The sequence below is a fragment of the Manis javanica genome, chromosome 4 (genome assembly GCF_040802235.1).
Source record: "Manis javanica isolate MJ-LG chromosome 4, MJ_LKY, whole genome shotgun sequence".
NCBI classification, from domain to species: Eukaryota; Metazoa; Chordata; class Mammalia; order Pholidota; family Manidae; genus Manis; species Manis javanica.
The window spans coordinates 19,001,738-19,022,411 of record NC_133159.1 but is presented as its reverse complement, the minus strand read 5'-3'; the positions used below and the strand labels follow the sequence as shown (position 1 = coordinate 19,022,411).

General features: G+C 43.8%; 1 protein-coding gene across 3 annotated transcripts in view; it reads right to left on the bottom strand.

The window, feature by feature from the left end:
- MAN1C1 (mannosidase alpha class 1C member 1) overlaps positions 1–16,964 on the bottom strand; it is a 148,983-nt gene extending 132,019 nt beyond the window's left edge. The window contains exon 1 of one of the 3 annotated variants that reach the window (XM_037017792.2): positions 15,406–16,964. In XM_037017792.2, coding sequence (XP_036873687.1) covers positions 15,406–15,945 — 540 coding nt within the window. In that variant the 5' untranslated portion in view covers positions 15,946–16,964. The remainder of the gene's footprint in view (positions 1–15,405) is intronic. The other 2 variants (XM_037017791.2, XM_037017790.2) reach the window with 2 other exon arrangements.
- Between the last annotated feature and the right edge of the window lie 3,710 nt (positions 16,965–20,674).

Genomic DNA, 20,674 nt, shown 5'->3' with positions numbered 1-20,674 from the left:
ACAAGTTGAGAATTCAAAGGTTTCTTGCTCTGAATTCAGAGCTCTTGAGGGGACCATCACCAAGCTGTGGCAAGGACACTCACACTCATCTATAGTGTATTCTCACCTCCTGTAGCTTTCACAGGAGTGGCCTGGGTGGATTTGATCAGATTAAACGAGGACAGCAATTATCAGGTGAAGTCACATCTCACACCTGGGAAGGCAGAAATGATATGAAATTTGCAGACATTGCTGCTGTGAGTCTGAACACCTGGACTGGGTTCCACTTTTTCACTTCTTCAATATCTCCATTTCCCTGAGCATCTGTTACTTGATTTTAAGACACAAACAGCAATGTGAAAGGGCTACTCTGTTGACTGGAATGTGGCAGAGGCAGCCACAGGAGGGCAGGTGATTGCCTTTTGGGAAATCTACATCTGGACAAACAAATATTTCCACTCCAGATGTTTATGTTCTGTTTGCTTCCCCCAAAAAGATTCAGGTGGAACAGGCAAATATTAATGCAACTAGCCAGTGTTTCCCTCCCTTTGTGCATCTGTAGGTGATGGGAAATGATTTAGACACATGACAACATTACACTATAAAATTCCTTAAAGCCAGAGATACATCTTTGTTTTTCCTTTAGCTCACATAGCATGCAGTGTCTAACTGAGGCTCAATAGATAGTTGGTGTTTTCAATATTTTTTCTTAAAGTTTTAATAAATTTATGACTTTTCTTGAATCATGTGACCCAGTATATGCTCTTAACTCTGGAAAATTCAGTTTTAATTTAGTCTTTTCTCCAGTTCATTTTTTCCTCACCTGATCCTGGTCTAAGTCTTAATAAACATGGGAAATGTTCAACCTTTTCCATAAGTGGGTAAAAGGGAAATATAGCCAGAAAAGAGAGACAGCCTAGGGGAAGACAACTACCACAGATGAATTCTAAAGCATGGCTGCACATTAGAACCAACTGGAAGTTTTAAAAAATCCCAGGACTCAGGCTTCACCCCAGACCAATTAAATCAGAATCTCTGGGAGGGACTCTGGTGTCAATATTTACTAAAATTTCCCACGGAGTTCCAGGCTGCCATAAAGGCCAGAAGCCCTGTTCTAAAGATTCACCAGACCAGTTCTTTTGAATACATATCAAGACTGGCAATTTCTACTTTATTCTATCCCCAAATGAAAGTTCTTTCTCTAAATTATCACCCAAGAGCCTCCAGATGATGTAACAGAATGTCAACCAGAGTCACGAGAGGTCTAAGTCAGCCCATCACAGTTTAAACTGGCTGGGCCTGAGGGTGGCCACTGCCTTTTCAGGCTCTCATTCTTTCAGCTCTAAAATGAGATTATAAATCCATGCCCTGAATGTCACAAAGCCATTGTAGGAATCAGCTAAACTCTTAATGTGATGCTAGGCTCTACAAAGAACATCACACACACAGGAGTTTTTTATCTGATCTGCCCTTAGGGGGTGGGCATCATCCCAGCCCAACCCCCACTGCCCTTCAAAGCAGACCTCCTGGGGATTTTCCCTGGGGATTTAAAGACAATGGGTACAAAAGACAAGAGAGTCAGAAACCCTTTCTCTAACATGCAAGATGACATCAAATTCCAAGGCTGACAAACTGGAATTCTGCTCTGGCTGGTGCCGAGTGTAAGAGCACAAAGAATCTTATTGTGCTTTAATTAATCCAGTGTCTAATCATAGGAAATGTCTAATGTATTTTGCTCATTTGGACTGATGCTACTCAGGTACCATTCATAGCTACTCGTGGATCAATAACTAGACATGGACCTCCTAACATGATTGTTGGGAAGCTCTTACACAGTATCACCTCTGGAAGTTCACCAGTGTGAAGTCTCTGCCCCTTACATACATACCCAGGATGGCCTATATCTGCAAGTGCTAGAGAAGTCTCTAGACTGAGCTGCTATTTTTCTGTCAACACACGAACTTGACTCTATGAAGGGTTTCCTTATACTGTATAGGCTGTTCTCTAAAAGGTCCGGTTCTGAAAGAAAGAAACTGAACTTTTCTTTTCCTATTGATTCTTATAATCAAAAACCACGACTACTCCAGAGCTCTGTAAGTTATGTGACAGACATGGAGAATGACTTCTGGGAGAATTGGAAAGAAGGAAGATTGTTAATTTAGGTCAAGAAAACAAGTACAGAAAAACAAAAAATGGTGCTGAAATGTCTTCCCAGGCAACCAACATTTACTTACAAAGCTTAGGTTTAATCTCTGAAAGCTCATTCCAGGAGTGACAACGGGGAAGAGGGATCTTAAATAAGAGACTTACAACTTTTATTCAACATCCCACCCAAATGAAACAAATGAAATTACTGGTAGCCTTTGCAATAAGATACCGTATTTAGTTCATTCTGAAATTTCCTGAATGAGGGGAGATAAGAGATCATATCTCACAAACACACCTTGGAAATCCTTCAACCATGTATATTTAGCTGATAAGTATTTCAGTAATTTGGCCTATGCAAACAATTCTGTTTTTCAATATAGGGGTTTACAAATCAAGTTTAAAAGCAGTCATTATACCTAAAGTAAGCAGAAAATATTTGACAAGTTAAAAAACCCTGAAAGGAAGTCACACTGATGGAGGCTGATGGAACAACACAGACACAAACAAATATTTCTTTGAACATTGACAGATGAACAAAAAATGCACAAATACTTTAAGCCGACATCAACCAGAAATTAGGAATCCTTTTGAGAACTGTTGTTTCTATTCAGGATATAGTTTCAACACAAAATTGTATTTCATATATCTAATGTCAATTACAAAAAATAAATAAATATCTTTAAATATCTAAACTATACTGAACTATGTACATTAAATTTCATGCACTTGATTCAGGAGTCTTTAGAGACCTACTTAGCGAGCTTATTTGTTTTGCATGTAATGCTAACAAGTTAGATTGAATGGTTTCCTGACCAACTGCAGGTTAGAAAATAGCAGAATAGAAAAGTTTCTAGAGAATAAAGCAGCCAGAGGCAAGCATTCTGACATTTACAAGAAGTGACAGCTGACAGCTTGACAGAAAGGGAGAAAAACTGAATGAAAGCAGATGAATCTAGAATCTTTAAAAAGTAGGATTCATAATGTTTGGCACCGAATTTTAAAAAACAGGTTAGGTGGATACAGGCAGAAATGTAGGAACATGTGACCCATAACTAGGAGATAAAATAGTCAATAGGTATAGACTTAATGACAACAAAGATGTTGGAAACAGCAAAAAAAGCTTTTGAAGTGATTATAAATGTGCCTTAGGGAAATAATGAAACAATGAAGAAATAGATAAGAAATAGCAGAGAAACAAAACCAAAAAAAGGTCCAGATGGAAATTCTAGAAGTAAAAAAAAAAAAGAAAAACACCTGAAATAAAAAATTCATTGGGTGGACTTAACTACAAGAAAAGTTCAATGAACTTGAAGATAGGTCAATATAAATTATTGACACCAAAGCACAGAAAAAGATTGGGAAGAACATGAACAGATTCGGCAACCTGTAGGAAAATATCAAGCAATCTAACTCATATGTAGCTGGAGTTCTAAAAGAAAATGAGATAGAAAGGAAAAGGAAAAAAAATGAAGAAATATAAGCCAAAATTTTTCCAAATTTGATGAAAAAACATCAACCCACAGACAAAGAAGCTCAACATTCTCCAAGTAAGATAAACAATGACATCCACATCTAGGCATAGCATAGTCAAATTGCTGAAAACTAAAGATAAAATCTTACAAGTATCCAAAGGGAGGGGAAAGATTACACGCCAGGAAATATACTCTAACCTCTCTCATCAGAAACAATGCAAACTAAGAGACAATGGGTTTTTCATGTAAAGAAAGAAAAAAAATGGTCAACTTAAAATTCTATATCCAACAAAAATAACATTTTAAAATGAAGACAAAGTAGAAGCATTTTAAGATAAACAAAAGCTGCAAGAATTCTTCACAAGCATACCTACACTACAAGAAATGTTAAGAAGAGTTTTTCAGACTGAAGAGAAAATGATGCCAGATAGAAACTCAGACATGTAAGAAGGAATGAAGAACACTGTAAGTGGTAAATAAATGGGTGAATAAAAAGACTCTAATTTATTAAAAATTTTAAAAAATTGATTGTTTAAAACAAAAATAATACCAATATATTACAAGGTTTATTATTTATGTAGAAACAAAATATACCAGCAGAATGAAGATTGGAAGAGGTTAGGTGGATACAGGCAGACTGTCAGAGTAAAGTGAATTAAGCTCAAAATAAGCAAAAATAAAGAAACAAAGACAAGAGTGAAAATCAATAAAATTCAGAAATGAGTATTTTTTAAAAGATTAAAAGTTGGTTCTTAGAAAAGATCAGGAAAATTGGTACACCAATAACTAAACCATTTTTAAGAATGAAACAATTGCCAACATCAGGATTGAAAGAGGGAACACTATTACAGATCCCACAAACATTAAAAGGAAAATAAAAATCCTGGAAACAATTTTACTCTACAACATGGGTAAAATAGACAAATTCCTTGAAAGCAAAATTGACAAAACTGACACAAGAAATAGAAATTCTAAATGGCCTTGTATCTGCTAAAGTAACTGAATTAATAATTTAAAACTTCACAAACACACACACACACACACACACACACACACACACACACACACACATTTTCTAGGCCTAGATAGCTTTAGGGTGAATTCTATCAAACATTTAAGAGACAGGTAATATTAGTGTTCCACAAACTTCTTCAGAAATAGAATACTTATTAGTTCATTTTATGAAACCAACAATGCTGTACCAAAACTGGACAAAGATTTTATAAGAAAACTGTAGATCAGTATCCTTCACAAACATAGATGCAAAAAGTCTTAACAAAATATCAGAAAATCAAATGCATGTTTAGTTTAACATTCTTTTAAAATAAATATGATTCACCACATTAGCAGAATTAAAGAGGAAAGCCATATGATCATCTCCATCAATGCAGAAAAAGCTTTAGACAAAACTCAACCCCAATCCTGATAAAAATGTTCAGCAAACTAGGAATAGAAGAGAACTTCCCCAACCTGATAAAAGGCATCTATCAAAACCGACACCTACCATCAGGCTTAATGTTGAAAGACGGAATACTTTTCCCTTGAGATCAAGAAAAAGGAAATGATAAAATACCTAGGAATAAACCTAACCAAGGAAGTGAAAGACCTATACCCTGAAAACTACAAGACAGTCCTAGCAGAAATTAAAGAGGACACTAATAAACGGAAATTCATCCCATGCTCTTGGGTAGGAAGAATCAATATTGTCAAAATGGCCATCCTGCCTAAAGCAATCTACAGATTCAATGCAATCCCTATCAAAATACCAACAGCATTCTTCAATGAACTGGAACAAATAGTTCTAAAATTCATATGGAACCACCAAAGACCCCGAATAGCCAAAGCAATCCTGAGAAGGAAGAATTAAGTAGGGGAGATTATGCTCCCCAACTTCAAGCTCTACTACAAAGCCACAGTAATCAAAACAATTTGGTACTGGCACAAGAACAGACACATAGACCAGTGGAACAGAATAGAGAGTCCAGATATTAACCCAAACATATATGGTCAAGTATACGATAAAGGAGCCATGGATATACAATGGGGAAATGACAGCCTCTTCAACAGCTGGTGTTGGCAAAATTGGACAGCTACATGTAAGAGAATGAAATTGGATTATTGTCTAACTCCATCACAAAAGTAAATTTGAAATGGATCAAAGACCTGAATGTAAGTCATGAAACTGTAAAACTCTTAGAAGAAAACATAGGCAAAACTCTCTTGAATATAAACATGAACAACTTTTTCATGATTATATCTCCCTTGGCAAGGGAGACAAAAGCAAAAATGAACAAGTGGGACTATATCAAACTAAAAAGCTTCTGTACAGCAAAGGGCACCATCAGTAGAACAAAACAGCATCCTACAGTATGGGAGAATATATTCATAAATGACTTTTCTGATAAGGAGTTGACATCCAAAATATATAAAGAGCTCATGAGCCTCAACAAACAAAAAGCAAATAATCCGATTAAAAAATGGGCACAGGATCTGAACAGACACTTCTCCAAAGAAGAAATTCAGATGGCCAAAGGCACAAGAAAAGATGCTCCACATCGCTAATCATCAGAGAAATGCAAATTAAAACCACAATGAGATATCACCTCACACCAGTTAGGATAGGATGGCCAACATCCAAAAGACACACAACAACAAATGCTGGTGAGAAAGGGGAACACTCCTACACTGCTGGTGGGAATGTAAATTAGTTCAACCATTGTGGAAAACAGTATGGAGGTTCCTCAAAAAACTCAAAATAGAAATACCATTTGACCCAGGAATTCCACTCCTAGGAATTTACCCTAAGAGTGAAGGATTCCAGATTCAAAAAGACATATGCACCCCTATGTTTATCGCAGCACTATTTACAATAGCCAAGAAATGGAAGCAACCTAAGTGTCCAACAGTAGATGAATGGATAAAGAAAATGTGGTACATATACACAATGGAATATTATTCAGCCATAAGAAGAAAACAAATCCTATCATGGATGTAGAGGGTATTATGCTCAGTGAAACAAGCCAGACAGAGAAAAACAAGTACCAAACGATTTCACTCATCTGTGGAGTATAAGAACAAAGAAAAAACTGAAGGTACAAAACAGCAGCAGACTCACAGAACCCAAGAATGGACTAACAGGTACCAAAGAGAAAGGGACAGGAGAGGGTGGGGGGAAGGGAGGAATAAGGGGATTAGGGGCATTATAATTAGCACACATAATGTAGAGGGGCACATGGGGAAGGCAGTATAGCACAAAGAAGACAAGAAGTGACTCTGTAGAATCTTACTATGCTGATGGACAGTGGCTGTTATGGGGTATGTGGTAGGGACTTGATAATGGGGGGAATCTAGTAACCACAATGTGGCCTATGTGATTGTATATTAATGATACCATAATAAAAAAAATGCTTAAAGAAAAAAAGAACAAGGAAATGATGTCAACTTTCACCACTTCTATTTAACACTGAACTGGAAGTCCTAGCCAGTGCAATGAAGCAAGAAAAAGAAATAAAAGGCATAAACATTGGATAGGAAAAAGTAAAACTGATTCACAGACATGACTGTATACATAACAGATCCTAAGGAATCTACAAAAACAACTTAATAAATGAATTCAATAAGGTCACATGATACAAAGTCAATATACAAAAAGTCTAAGTAATTCCACATACTAGCAAGAAACAATTGGAAAACAAAAATTTAAAGATTAGCATTCTCACCAGAAAAGAAGATATAAAATACTTAGATATATAGTTACTAGAAGACGTTCAAGTCCTCTACATTGAAAACTACAAAATACTGTTCAGAGAAATTAAAGAAATTCTAAATAAATGGAAAGAGATCCACCTTCATGGATCAAAGACCCAATATTACTAAGATAGAAATTCTTTGCAATTTCACTTAAAGATTCAAGGCAAACCCAGTCAAAATCCTGGCAGAATTTATCATGTAAACTGATAATATTGTTCTCAAATGTTCAGAAACGCATAGGACCTATAATAGTCAAAGCTATTAGAAAAAGAAGTTCAAAAATGGTGGAATCATACTACCTGTTTTCAAAACTTACTATAAAGGTACAGCACCAAGATAGTATGAATTGGCATAAGGATAAATCAATAGAATGAAAGAATCCAGAAACAGAACCACATATATATGTCAATTAATCTAACATGGCATCAAATTTCAATGGAGAAAGAATTTTCAATAAATAGTGCCAAACAGGGACTCTCTTGTTCCCTCCTGATGTGAACCAGGAGCTCTGTCCTCTCGCTTTATCTTTAAATAAAAGCTTCTGCCTTCCTCCCATAAATAAATAAATAAATAAACAAATGAATGAATGAATGAATGAATAATAAATAAATAAATAAATGTGCCAAACAACTGGACATCTAAATGTAAAATAGTGAACCTCAACCTCTACCTCACACCATAAACAAAAATTAATTTGAAGTAGGTAAGAGCCCTAAAATTAAAAAATAAAATGACTACGTTTTTGAAATTAAAAAGGAGACTATCATCATGACCTTGGGGAAGGCAAAGATTTATTTTTTAAGTTGACACAGAAAGTACTAACCATAAAAGGAAATTTTGATACACTGGATTTCTCCAAAATGTGAAACTTCTCTTTGAATGACACCATTAAGAAAATGAAAAGACAAACCATAGACTGGGAGTAAATATTTATAATATATATACTGGCAAAGGACTTATATCCAAAATATATAAAGAATTCAATAAGATGAAAAATAGCCCCATTTTTTTAATTTAAAAAAAGGGCAAAAGATTTGAATAGACACTTAAAAGAAAGATATAGAAATGGCAAATAAACACATGAAAAGATGTTCAATATCAATAATTAACAGGGAAACAAAAATAAAAACCACAATGAAGTATCACTATACATTATATAGAATGGCTAAATATAAAAAGGTGGACAATAGCAAATGTTGACAAACATGCAGAACTCTCACACATTGCTGGTGGGAATTTAAAGTGGTCTTAACTACTTGGAAAAAGTGTTTCCATTTTCTTATAAAGTTACTTCATATATTTACTCTACGAGCCAGCAATTCTACTCCTAGATAATTACACATAAGAAATGAAAACATGCCTACATAGATACTTGTACATAAAATGCTCATAGCAGCTTTATTCATAATAGCCGAACACCGGAAACAACCAAAAAGTCCAACAACAGGTAAACAGATAAACAAATGGGGTATAGTCACACAACAGAATACATATAACAATAAAAAGGAAAAAAATATGGATAGACATGATGTGGATGAATTTCAGAAACATTATCTTCAGTTAAAGAAGCCTTGCTAAGAGAGCATATATTGTGCTACTCCATTCATTTGAAGTTCTAGAAAAGGCAGAACAAATGTTTAGTAACAAACTGAAACAGTGGATGAGAAGTAGCTAAAGGGGGATTAACTGTGAAGGAGCAGAGGTGGTGGAAATGTTCCATATCTTTATAGGTGTGTGGTTTACATGGTTTCCTGCACTTATTAAAATTCAGCCAACCATGTATTTAAGATCTGTGCATTTTGCTATACTTAAATAGTACCTGCATCACAGTGTTGTTTTTATTTGTTAAAAAAGACAAGAAAACAAGGAACAGATACTGAGAGGCCAAGTCTTATCTCTACAACTTATTGGGGCCCATAGGACATTCCTGTATTACCCAGGGGATTTTATAGTGATCATCAAGTCATGGCAGAGGTGGAAGGAGGAGAGAAAAATCTCCTATTTTTCAGCCACAGAAAATGATTGCTATTTAGTGAAAACTGTTTACCTAGAAAGTTCACCTTCGGAGCAGCCGAAATACAGAGCATGCTGGATAAAAGCACAATTATCACTCATCTATCAAGGAGGACACTGATCAGTATGCCAAAGTTTCTCCCATAAAAGTTACCATTAACGGTACTGCACTAAAACATGTGGACAACTGCCCTGGTACCCTTTAATTAATGAAAATTCAGAGTTAAGAGACATACTCAGACCTCCTTGTGAAAAGGGCTTTTCTGACTGCCTGCCTGCCAAGTTGGGGAGCTCTCAACCCAAATCTTAGAAAACAGCCTTCTCAGGGAAGAAAATGCCTACAACTGGCGCACCACACTGAGCTACAGCCTGCAGCGGTGGTCTCTTTGCAGGCAGAGACATCAAAAAGCAGGCTGACTTATAGTCATCTCAGCTGCATCAACTCGACATTTAAGAGAAGCAAAACTATTCTGTTTTGGCTACTTAGTAGGCCCCAGAGCTGAGCGAGGATGAGGAAGGAAGGTCCTTGAGTCCTCAGAATTCTTCCAGGGGGCTCCAATTTGGTGTCTTATCATCATCTGCCATGACAATACAGAGCTAAGAAAGTCTGTTGTTTCTTTTCCCCAAATTATGTAAACACGTGTGTAAGGCCGTGGCCCCAGGGTAGTGGGAAATCAAGAACTAAGGCTTATTGTTTGAATGGTCTTAAAGCCTGCTCTTTTTGGACTACAGGTACACAGGACTGGAATAATAATAATAATAATAACCCTTGATGAGTTCATGACACTCATCCCTGCTCCATGCATGCACGGCCCCTCTTTCAAAGTAATGTAATAAATATCCACAAATTCACCTGTGGCAACTATTCTCCTGAATCCTGTCCATCTTTCCCTTGCTCAGGCTTTCCTGACCTGGTCAACGAAAACAAGGCAGGGAAAGAATTTCCTCAAGCTCCCACCACCTCCCTTAATTTAGGATGCAGAGGCAGGCACCTTCCCTAAGCCAGAGGCAGTACCTACAAGGCTAGGTGCCCACCTAGATTACCAAACAGCTTCCCTGCACAGGGCTTTCCACTCTGCAAGCCCGATTTATTTTTTTCAATAAGAGAAAAGATGTAAGTCCCTTTGAGCAAAGTATGCCTGATTTATATCACAATATTTATTTTTAGTAGAGTCATGGATCAGTCTTCGGGGAAAGCTAGAGAAAAGGCATTTCTTGAGCTCGGATGTAAATCAGTCACTTTGAAAACCGCAGGGGAATCTACAGTCTTACTCCCCCTGCTAACTACAGTGTGAAATAAGCAGCTGACTTTTAAAAGTCATTGTACTATTTGTTTCTAGACCTTAATATTAAAGACAGAGTTAAGGATGTGAGGCCTGAGAAGCAGTTGCTCCTGGAATGCCTGCACCTGGGTCCCTAAACTGATGGTATAAGGCAAAGTGAAAGTGAGATTCACTCAACCAGCAGGTATTACACCTGGTGAGGACATGTTCTAAGCTTCACTCGCAATACTCAGTTCTAAGGAAGGATGAGGTGTGTCCCTGAGTTAAGGAGGTAAGGGTCTCCCAAGGGACCTGACCAATTATTAGAGACCAGCCTTCCTATCTACATTAAAAGTATCACAGAGCAGTACAAGAGTGAAACTGAAGGACAAAGGAAAAATAGATCTTCAATGGATTTACAACTTAAACAGAGCTCTTCAAAGGAGAGCTATTTAAATCTAAGGTGATCCAAATATTAATTATCTTAAACATCTCATAAGCTCAGATTCACATGAATCTGAACCCAAAGCCTTTCAATTTTCCTACCTGTCCCTGGCGCTAGTGGCGATAAATCAGATATACAGAGAAACCACACACGACTAATGAACCAGCCCATTAATGGGGAGCAAAGATCATTTGCCAAGATGACTTATTCAGACATAGTCACAAATCATAACCAGCAATGTCCTGGAGACTTAACGCAGCAGGCACAGAGAGCAAGAGTCGGGGCGGGGGAGCTCCCTGCCAGGGCTCAGGCACTCCAGGGCGACCCAGGCATTCTCCAGATGCGTGCTAGCCAGGCAGGAAAGGATTGACTAATGCCTGTCACCTCTCCACTCCCTTCAAGTTAGACTTGCACTTGGAAAATTACTGCAACTTTTAAAAGGCCTCTTGGGACATGGAGCTGCTTAGCCGCCAAACCTTGCTGTGACCCCTACTCTGAGACTCCCAGAGTTCCAGGTACCCTCAGGAAGAAGACCCAGCCTCTGCCACTAGCAATCTTAATTTTTAGTTTCTAGATCTTTACTATAGCCACTCATTCAAGTATCTGAACTCCAACTAGGTATCAGGCCCTATTCGAGGTGCTCAGAAACAAAACAGTGAATAGGCAGGAGTGAGGGAGAGAGAAGAGTCTCATAATTGCCAGTCTCTGAGTTTCACCATGAAAACTGAGGCCCAGTGATGAATAGGAATTATCCACTAAGGCCTGAGTTGATGGCGTGGCTAGGACTTAGCTTGAATTCTTGGTGGGGCTACCACATTCAGTGGTGCATAAGGGCACTGTGAAGAGAGGCTACAGGTAGGAGTGAAAGTCAAACCACATTCTTCATCTAGATAGGAGCAGCCCCACTCCAGTACTATGTTCCCACTTCCCCTAGCCTGCCCAAATCCCTGTAACAAAAGCCCCCTTCACTGGAAGGGACAACTGAGGTTCCCCAGATAAGCAGCCAAAGATTTTTAGCAGGACCCAGTAGAGTGTGATCCCTTCATTGGGAGGCAACCCAGACAGGCTACACACTGCCAACTGTTATCATGAGTGAGAAAAGTCTGTTGAACTAGAACCTGTAAGAAACACACCTATGGCTAAAGTCCCCTATATAATTATAATTTTCTATATTATCAGCATATCTGAAAGGAAAGGCTGCTAGCAAGCCATTTTACTGTCTCACCAACCCCTTTACTCTTCATGGTTCCAAGCTGAGGAGCTGTCACTGTTTAATGCCATCTCTAAAGTTCAAGTTCAAATAGGTAATAGGAATAATTACCTTAATCAATTATATGCATATCTTCTGTTGACTAGGTGCTAGGGATACAATAGTGAACACCACCACCACCACCATTTTCAACAACACACCACTGTCCCTGATATCATGGAACTAAAACATGTTGAAAACAGCTGGGAAGACCCAAGCTGCTAAGGAGTCTCTGACTAGCTTGGCAAACTAGTTAGGGGCCAGGTCTGGAAGCAAGTGTGTATGTGACCAGCCTGTTCTCTCCTCCCTCACCCTATTTTACAGAAGGAAAGGTAAGGTCCAGGAAGGAGAGGAGGTGGCTTGCCCAAAGTCACAGTTGATGGTTGAGCTAAGACTTGAACCCATGTTCTCTGTGTTCTCACTAAATTGCCTCCTCCAAGGTTCTAAGACTGCAAAGTGAGTAGAAATAGTTCATTCTAATGATAGTTGTTTCCTGATGAATGTACACACAGAACATGCAGTTTCAACCCATCTTATCTGTGCTGATAAGCACAGACCTTGTATCCATGTCCATCTCTCAAACTAGAATGTTTATAAATACACTTCACGATCTAGAGCCTGGGTGTCCAGTCTTCATTCACTCTCATTTATCACCCCCTCTGATTCTCTCTCGATGTTCACTTTCACTTTAAAAACCTCATCTTATAAGAACAGAGCCCTTTTTATCTGATGCTAGCTCCCCCTCTGCTCCTGGGGTCTAATCAATCCATGTCTGGAAATAAACAAACCAGAAAGGAAAGCAACAGTCCCTTTAAGGAAAACAGGCACCTTTATAAAATAATCTACCCCTGGGCATGGCACAGATAGAAATTTAAATGAGAAGGAAATCAAGACATGCTCCAGCAAGAGTCATATGCATTCCTCATCAGACAGGACACCAGAGAGGGTAACTCTCTGTTAACAGCTAAACCAAAAATTCTGCCCTACATTTTTCAGGTTATTTGGGAGAGGTGGGCCAAACTCAAGAAGCCCAGAGAGACAATAATCTTCAAAACAAAAGAGGCTTCAATAGTGTCTATAGTCCAGCCCCCTCCATTCTGAGGAGCTTAAGGTCTTCAAGATAGTAAGAGGGTAGTTGAACGCCAGCTGCAGGTGCATGCAAGTAGGCCTACAGCTATTCCAGGGTGCACAGAGATGCCAGATGGGAAGACCAGACATCTGGCAACCAGTGTGAACCTCCACCCATTACGTTATTTTACATCCACCTACAAAGCAGGAGTCTCCACAGCTCCCACCAGTCCCCAGCCTCTGCAGCAAGTCACCTCCTGCAGCCTCTGCTGGCAAGGGAGGCTGTCTTTGCATAAAGGGGGAGAACCAACTTTCCCACCAGCCAGCCCAACCTTCCTACCATGGAGCCTAACCCCAGGCTTTCAGAAATGGGTCATGCAAATGCAGAAAACACCTCTTCTGAAAATGACAGTAGTTAATTCTTAATCCTTTTGGGGATCCTTTTGAAAATCTGATGAGAGTTCTGGACACCACATGCATGCAGTTTTATGTAATTTATGTAAGAGTTACTGACCTCTGAGGAGATCTGAAAGGGCAGAAAGGCCTAATGTGTTCAGAGGCAGCTTTGAGAAAGGGTGCTGTGGCTGGTTCAGGTGCATATTCAATAACACAGTTCCTTAACCAAAAGGAGAGAAATGATGTCCCCTCCTTAGCCACTGCAAGTTCCAGCCTTCAACTACCCTCTGAGATTTCAACAAGAATTTGGAAACAGAGAGCATGAACATACACGTACACAACAAGGGCTCATCTTTGTGGTTTCCTATCTTGACATCACTAAATGTCCTGTGATTGCTAGTTAAGACAGAGTCTCCAAGTAGGACTTAGCATAGAACAACTGAGAAACAGCAGATACAAGAAGTCAGGGAGAGGTGGGCTTTGGGAGGGAGGATAGTCCAGACAAGCAGAGGAGGACAGCTGAGATGGCCACTGGCTCTGAGTAGGTCTTGGCAGGGCAGATTCTGACCCCACTGGCTGCTTTCCCTGGAAATCAGGGCAGACATGCTGACTCCTTTGCAGTAAACCGAGAAGTCCAGGCAGAAGCAGCCCTTTCCTGCTGGGTCCACAGGGAAGGGGGAACATCCTCACATTTCTAGGGAGGAGACCCTGGCCCACAGCTTGCCCACAGCCCCCTCGTGGCCTGGGGGAGTCACTGCAGCCCCCTCTGCACTGGGGGCAAAACCCTCATGCAGGCAGCTCTAATGGTGGTAAAAGCAGAATACTTAGTTACCAGTGGCATTTGTCAACAGTTTTCAATTCATGGTGAGGCTGCATTTGCTTTTGGTTTCTTAAACTAAGATTCAGACTCAAAGTGATCCTTTGAAACCCCTCCCTGATATAATCCCTACATGGAACAAGTTCAAGACCTGCTTCATTAAGCCAATAACCTCCCAGCTTCTGTAACATTACCACTGTCTTATTGATCATTCCTTCCTGCATCACATGCAATTAGGTACAATTGTTTCAAAGCTCAATAGAAACAGTAAGAAGGCACAACATCCTCTGGCTTGTAGGTTGCTGGCTAGGTTACAAAATACCCCCAGGACCCCAAATACCCCCCCAGATCCTGTATTTCCAGTTAACAGATCCTACAGGGTTTGGGGGAAGTCAGAACTTAAAGGTACACAGGGGGAAAGAATGTGGCCCTTGGCCCAGTGCAAGCAGAGAAGGTGTCCATTAATGAACCTTACTAGCAACTCCACAAAAATCTTACTAACAACTTCACACAGGGACAGAGCAAAGACCACCTGGGCTGAGAGCCGGACTGGAAAATCCATAGCCTGGGGGTTAGGGAAAAAGTTGGTTAGGTGATTCAGCTACCATCTGTCAGGGGTGGGGATGATTAACTGAGCAGAGTGGGAAGTGCTCAGGGAGAAGGGAAGGTGGAAAGTTTGGGAGACAGGAGGGTGCAGTGTAGCTGGAAGGCCCAGAGTAGACCAGGGCCCGGGAGTGTGTGGGACCAGGGGAAATGGACGGAAAGACAACAGAGTCTTTTGTTTTAGCGGTGAGGAGAGTTCTTACCTCCTTGATTTTCTCCCTCTGGGTTCGAATGAGGCTCTGGGGCTCATTACTCTCCTCTGCCCTAGTCCCCAGGACCGGATGGCGGAGACGGCTCTGGAACGCGTTGAAGTCAAAGCTAAAGGGGATGCTCTCCTCCTGGGGTCTGGGGGCCGCGATGCCGCTGCTCCGGGCCGCCGTGGCCTCCTCGCGTGGCCAGGTGGGGTGGGTGCGCCGGAGCCACCCTTTCCTGCGGTGGGTATTGGCTTGGCTGCCCGGGTCGTCCTCGCCCGGGGCTGGCGCAGCGGGGGCAGGGTTGGGAGGCGACTCCTGCTCGCGGGCCAGAGGATGGCCGGCGACTTCGGCCACTACCTCCAGGCCGGGCTGCTGGGTCCGGGGGGCCAGAAAGAGGCGCTTGAGGCGAGAGGAGTTGGGCAGCAGGAAGAGGGCCCCAAAGCAGAGGGTGACGAGGCCCGAGAGGAAGAGAAGGAAGAGGAACTTCTGCGGCAGCCGCAGCCCCCACGGGGAGGCTGGGACGAACACGGGCACTTTCCTCATGAGCATCGTGGCCTGGGACGGGGCTGGGGCCAGTCAGCAACTGCCAGCCTCGGAGGCCCTCGGAGACCAGGCACTTGCCAGCTGGGGGTCGGCGCGGGGAGGTCGTCGAGGGGCTCCACCTGGGGTGAGGGCCCCTGAGAGTTGTGCCAATTCGGGGACCGCCCCTTTAGTTCAGGGAGTTTGGAGTGAGTCCCCCCGCGCCGAGGCGGGGCGCAGCGGTTCGGCGGGCCCGGGCGAGCCGGGCGGCACGGCTCGAGGCCCGGGCCCGCAACGGTCAGCCGCGCGCCGCAGCTTGCCCTCCAGCCGCCGCGCAGTCCCTCCTCGCAGCGGCGGGGACCCGCGCCTTCCAGCCTGCGGCCGCCGCCCGGCCGTCACATGCCGTCCGCGGCGCCCAGACTGTCCGCGCGGAGGGGCGCCCGCAGGCCTCGTCCCCGCGCCCAGCCGCCCTTAGCCCCTTGGCCCAAAGTTTCAGCCTCAGAAGCAGCTTCCAGAGAGGGCAGACTCAGGGGGCGAGGAGGTGGCGGGTTGGCGTGTCAGCGCCTCTCGGAGAGCGCACCGACCCCGCCGGGTCGCGACAGCGCCCGGGCTCGGCTAGGAGGACACGTCCACAACTTTGCTCCGCGGGGAAGCAGGCGTCGGAGAGGGAGCAGTCACTTCTGAGCCTGCGGGAGCCGAGGGCTTCCTGGGCCCCCGAGAGCGGAGGGACACCCAAGCCCCGTCCGGAGCCGGGAGCCGTCCGCGACCGGCGGCGGCGAGGCGGCTGCAGCTGCACCCGGGAGTGCGGGCTCCCGCCCCGCCAACTCGGTCGGGCTTGGCAACCCGCTGGGATCACCTGTTCCTGGCGCCTGCCGGGTCCGCGGAGCGCTCAGCCCCGGCTGCTCCTCTCCCGCTGCAGCTGGCGTCCTCGCCGCCACCGCAGGCTGAGCCGCTGCCACCGCCGCCGAGCCTGCGCCCCACACGCGCGCACACCCGCCCGGACGCCGCCGCCGCCGCCGCAGCCCGGGCTTTTACCGAGACAGCGCCCGGACCCCGCCTCCCGCCGGCCCCGCCCGCCGACCACGCCCACTGCGCGCGCCCCGCCGTCCACCACCGCGGCGCCGCAGCCGGCCCAATGGCCTAGCGGCTGGGGTAGGGAGTGCGGGGCCTAAGCCAGGGTGGGAGCGAAGACTGCACTCCAAGCCACGCCTCCTCCCCCAAGTGGCCAGCGCCGCGCACACTCCCCCCCCATTCCGCCCGCACCAATGGTCCAGCTGCGCGGGGTTGGCGCGGGCGGGGTGGAGAGCGGAGCGAGGTCATTGGCTGCCTTGGAGGGATCCCCGTTGGGCTGCAGTCGCCCATTGGTTAGTGGCCAGCGTTTGCTGGACTGGGAGTGACCCAGAGCCCCTTTCCACCAGCGCAACTCCAGTTGTTGGTCCCCCGGAGGGGCCAGGAGACCCTGATAGTCAGGCGGCCCTGGCTGTGTTTGGTAACCTCTCTCAGTCCTCAGTGCCAGTCGAGGACTGGCAGGGAGCTGGGGGCCTGCCCTGGAGCTCCCAGAGCTTCTGCGGGATCCAAGGTGGTGCTGCTGTGGCAGGCTGTGAGCAAGAGGAGACCGAGCCAAGCCAGGGTGCTGTGGCCGCGGGTGGACCGAGCTAAGGCAGTGTTCCACTGGAGCCCCGCAGACCACTGCTCTGCCTTCCTGTTCCCGCAGCCCCAAACCCGGCCAGGGCCCCTCGGTGGGGCAGGCTGAGATGCTAACTGCAGTGGTGCGAGCACAGAAGACCACACACGCCGTGTGACATGTGTACCTATATGCCTACGTGTGTTTATGTGCGCTCCTCTGCATAGATATATGTGCAGAGATTTCACGTGGGTGCATCCTTGCACACAATTTAGGTATGGACACCAAGTGATCATACCAAAGCATACATAGACATATATGAATACAAATACTGACATGTGCACACACATACCTACAGACATATAGCAGAACTGTCCGAAAACACGCATATGTACACACTGCCAGGTATATATTCCCAGAAACGTGTCTCCACCCCAAAGCCTTCACACCTTCCTCCTTAAACTTAAGTCTCCCTGTGCCTTCCCTCCCTGTTAAGCCTAACCCAGGGCAAAGCAAAATTGTGCTGTGTGGGTCTTTCATGCAAAACACTTTACAGAGACAAATAACAGCAGAGGGAGAGACAAATTAAGAGGTGTAATAGGCAAGAGGGAAAATATCTGCTTTCAGCTGCAATTTAAAATGAAATGCACCATTGACGAGACAGAAAATACTGCAGGGAGGCCTAAGCCCAACAGAAGAAGCAGCCCAGGCGGGCTCTCACCTCGTAAATCTTGCTTCCTCCCTGAGGCCTGCTATGGATGGGCTGTTGGAACTCAGACATCCTTCTAACCTTTTGCAGGTCTCTGACAGCAGACCCTCCCCTGATACTTAAATACCCTTGGCATGTACATTTCTTTCAGTTGGAAACAAAGGAGTGCTCCAGGTAACAGGTGCAAATATTTTGGTCACTGCAGACAAAAAGTCCCTCCAAACCCCAATATGTACATTTAACTACATCTACCTTAAATATAAAATTTCAATTTAGATATTTCAGTCTCCCATGAGTTTGATTAGCAGGAGTCAGTTCCCTGGAACCAGCTGTGAACTTCAGAGACAAGCATATTATCTGCTTGGATACGGTAGCCCAGAGGCCTGACCTCTTCCAATCCCCAATACCCTAGCATCTCTTCATGAGGTCCACCTTGGGAAGGGGCAAGCTTGTCTTTGGAGAAGCAGGCAGGAACCCAGCATTTGTTGGAGACACCCACAGTGTTCCACATTCAGAGTGTAGGGAAATCACTGTTCAGTCCCCTGAGAAGGTAGGACCCAGGAGAAGGGAAGGAAGGCAAGACAGGCTCAGAAGGATGTGTCTCTTTGAACTGGTCGTGACACCTGGACCATTCTCTCATGTGCCGGGAGCCAGGGTAGAAAGTGGGGCTGCAGCAGGACTGATGCACATTTGGCAGACTCGCTGCAAAAACCGGAGCCCAGAGGGGACAACTCCATTTCAAACCCACATCATGTTGGTGATTACAATGAGTTGGTCATACCACAGCATTTTGCAGTCTTCTTAGAGAGCTCGCTGAAACTCGAGGTCCTCATCCCACCCACCACGCCCACCCCCACAACTCTAGCACCCATCGACCTCACACACACTGTGGGTCTTTTCTCAGTGGATTTGTACTGCCAAGTTGCTGTTCCACAGCACACATGCAGTTCCTCACAGCGGGGACCATGGCTTGTTCATCTCGTTAGCTGCCTTAGGTCTTAATTATAATGCCCTGCATAGGGACACTTTATTTGTTAAGTAATGAATGAGTAAATGAATGGGTGGATGCCCACTTCACAGATGAGGAAACTGAGGCTCAGGGAAGGGAATAATAATAATGAACTAACATTTTCCACATGCCAAAAACGTATCTCTTCATGTACTTGTCAGAACACTCTTGTGAAGTGGATATTATTAATAGCCTCATTTTACAGATAATACTAGGCTTGAGAGATTTAGGATAAGTTAACAAATTTCAGTTTCATTCAGATACTCAAGTGGGACTGGGAACAGAAATGAATGGCCATTTTAAAAAATCTATTCTGTCAACAAACATTTATTGCAATTAGATGCTAGGTATTGCACTAGTCTCCAGTTGGGTACCAAGAGGAGCGAAGCGTGGCCCCTGTGTTACTGAATCATTCAGTCAGTAAAGAACTTCTCATGGAACACCTACCATGTGCCAGGTACAGGGGGCTGAGACAAGAGCCCTAAATAAGGCAGACGTGAAGCCTACGTCTGGGAGCTTCTTGTCTGAAATGCAATAGGGGCCTGTTGAGCCTGTCAGGAAGGCAACTACTGGGCGCTGACACTGGATTGAGTGCTCCACTCTCATCCTACCGCACCGCACAGTGGCCCCCTCTGAAATATTTAACAGATGGGGAAACCGAGGCTTAGGGGTGTGCCATGACTTGTCCAAAATCACACAGGGAATAACTTGCAAATAGGAGAGGAAACCAGAGTCATCTAATCCCAGGATCTATGCTCTTTCTGATAATAATATGAATAACTAAGATTAACGGGGTACTCCCTCTGTGCCAAGCCCTTAGAAAAGAATGTTACAGAGGATCACTTATTTGATGCTTACAACCACCCTATGAGAAGGTACTATTATTATTAACATTTTACAGAAGAGGAAACTACAGCACAGAGATGTTAAGGAACTTGCACAATGTCACACTGGCAAGTGGCAGAAGGGAGATGTGAACCCAGTTGGTCAGGCTCCAGAGCCCTGTATGTCTTTCAGAGTCTGTTGCTCTCCATCTTATAAAGCCATGAGAACAGGCGCTAGAGGAGATCAGAGCAGGGAAGAGCTCCGGCAGCAGGCAAAATTTTTACAGGCTTGTTGGGAGGATTATATGAGCTCATTTAGTCATTCAACAAGTATGCATAAGGCATCTGCTATGTTCCAGGCAATATACTAGACTTTAGGGATATAATGGTGAGCAAAAATAGACACATTGTTCCCATCCTGGAGCTTACAGTCTCATGCAGAATAAGAGTTTAAACAAATAAGCAATTCCCAAATAAGTACACAAGCTGAGATAAGAGGGAGGAAGGGAGAGAAATGCTGCTATAAAAATACATAACAATGGCTCTGGATCCAGACTCACATGAGAAACGTTCAGGAAAGACTTCCCCTAAGG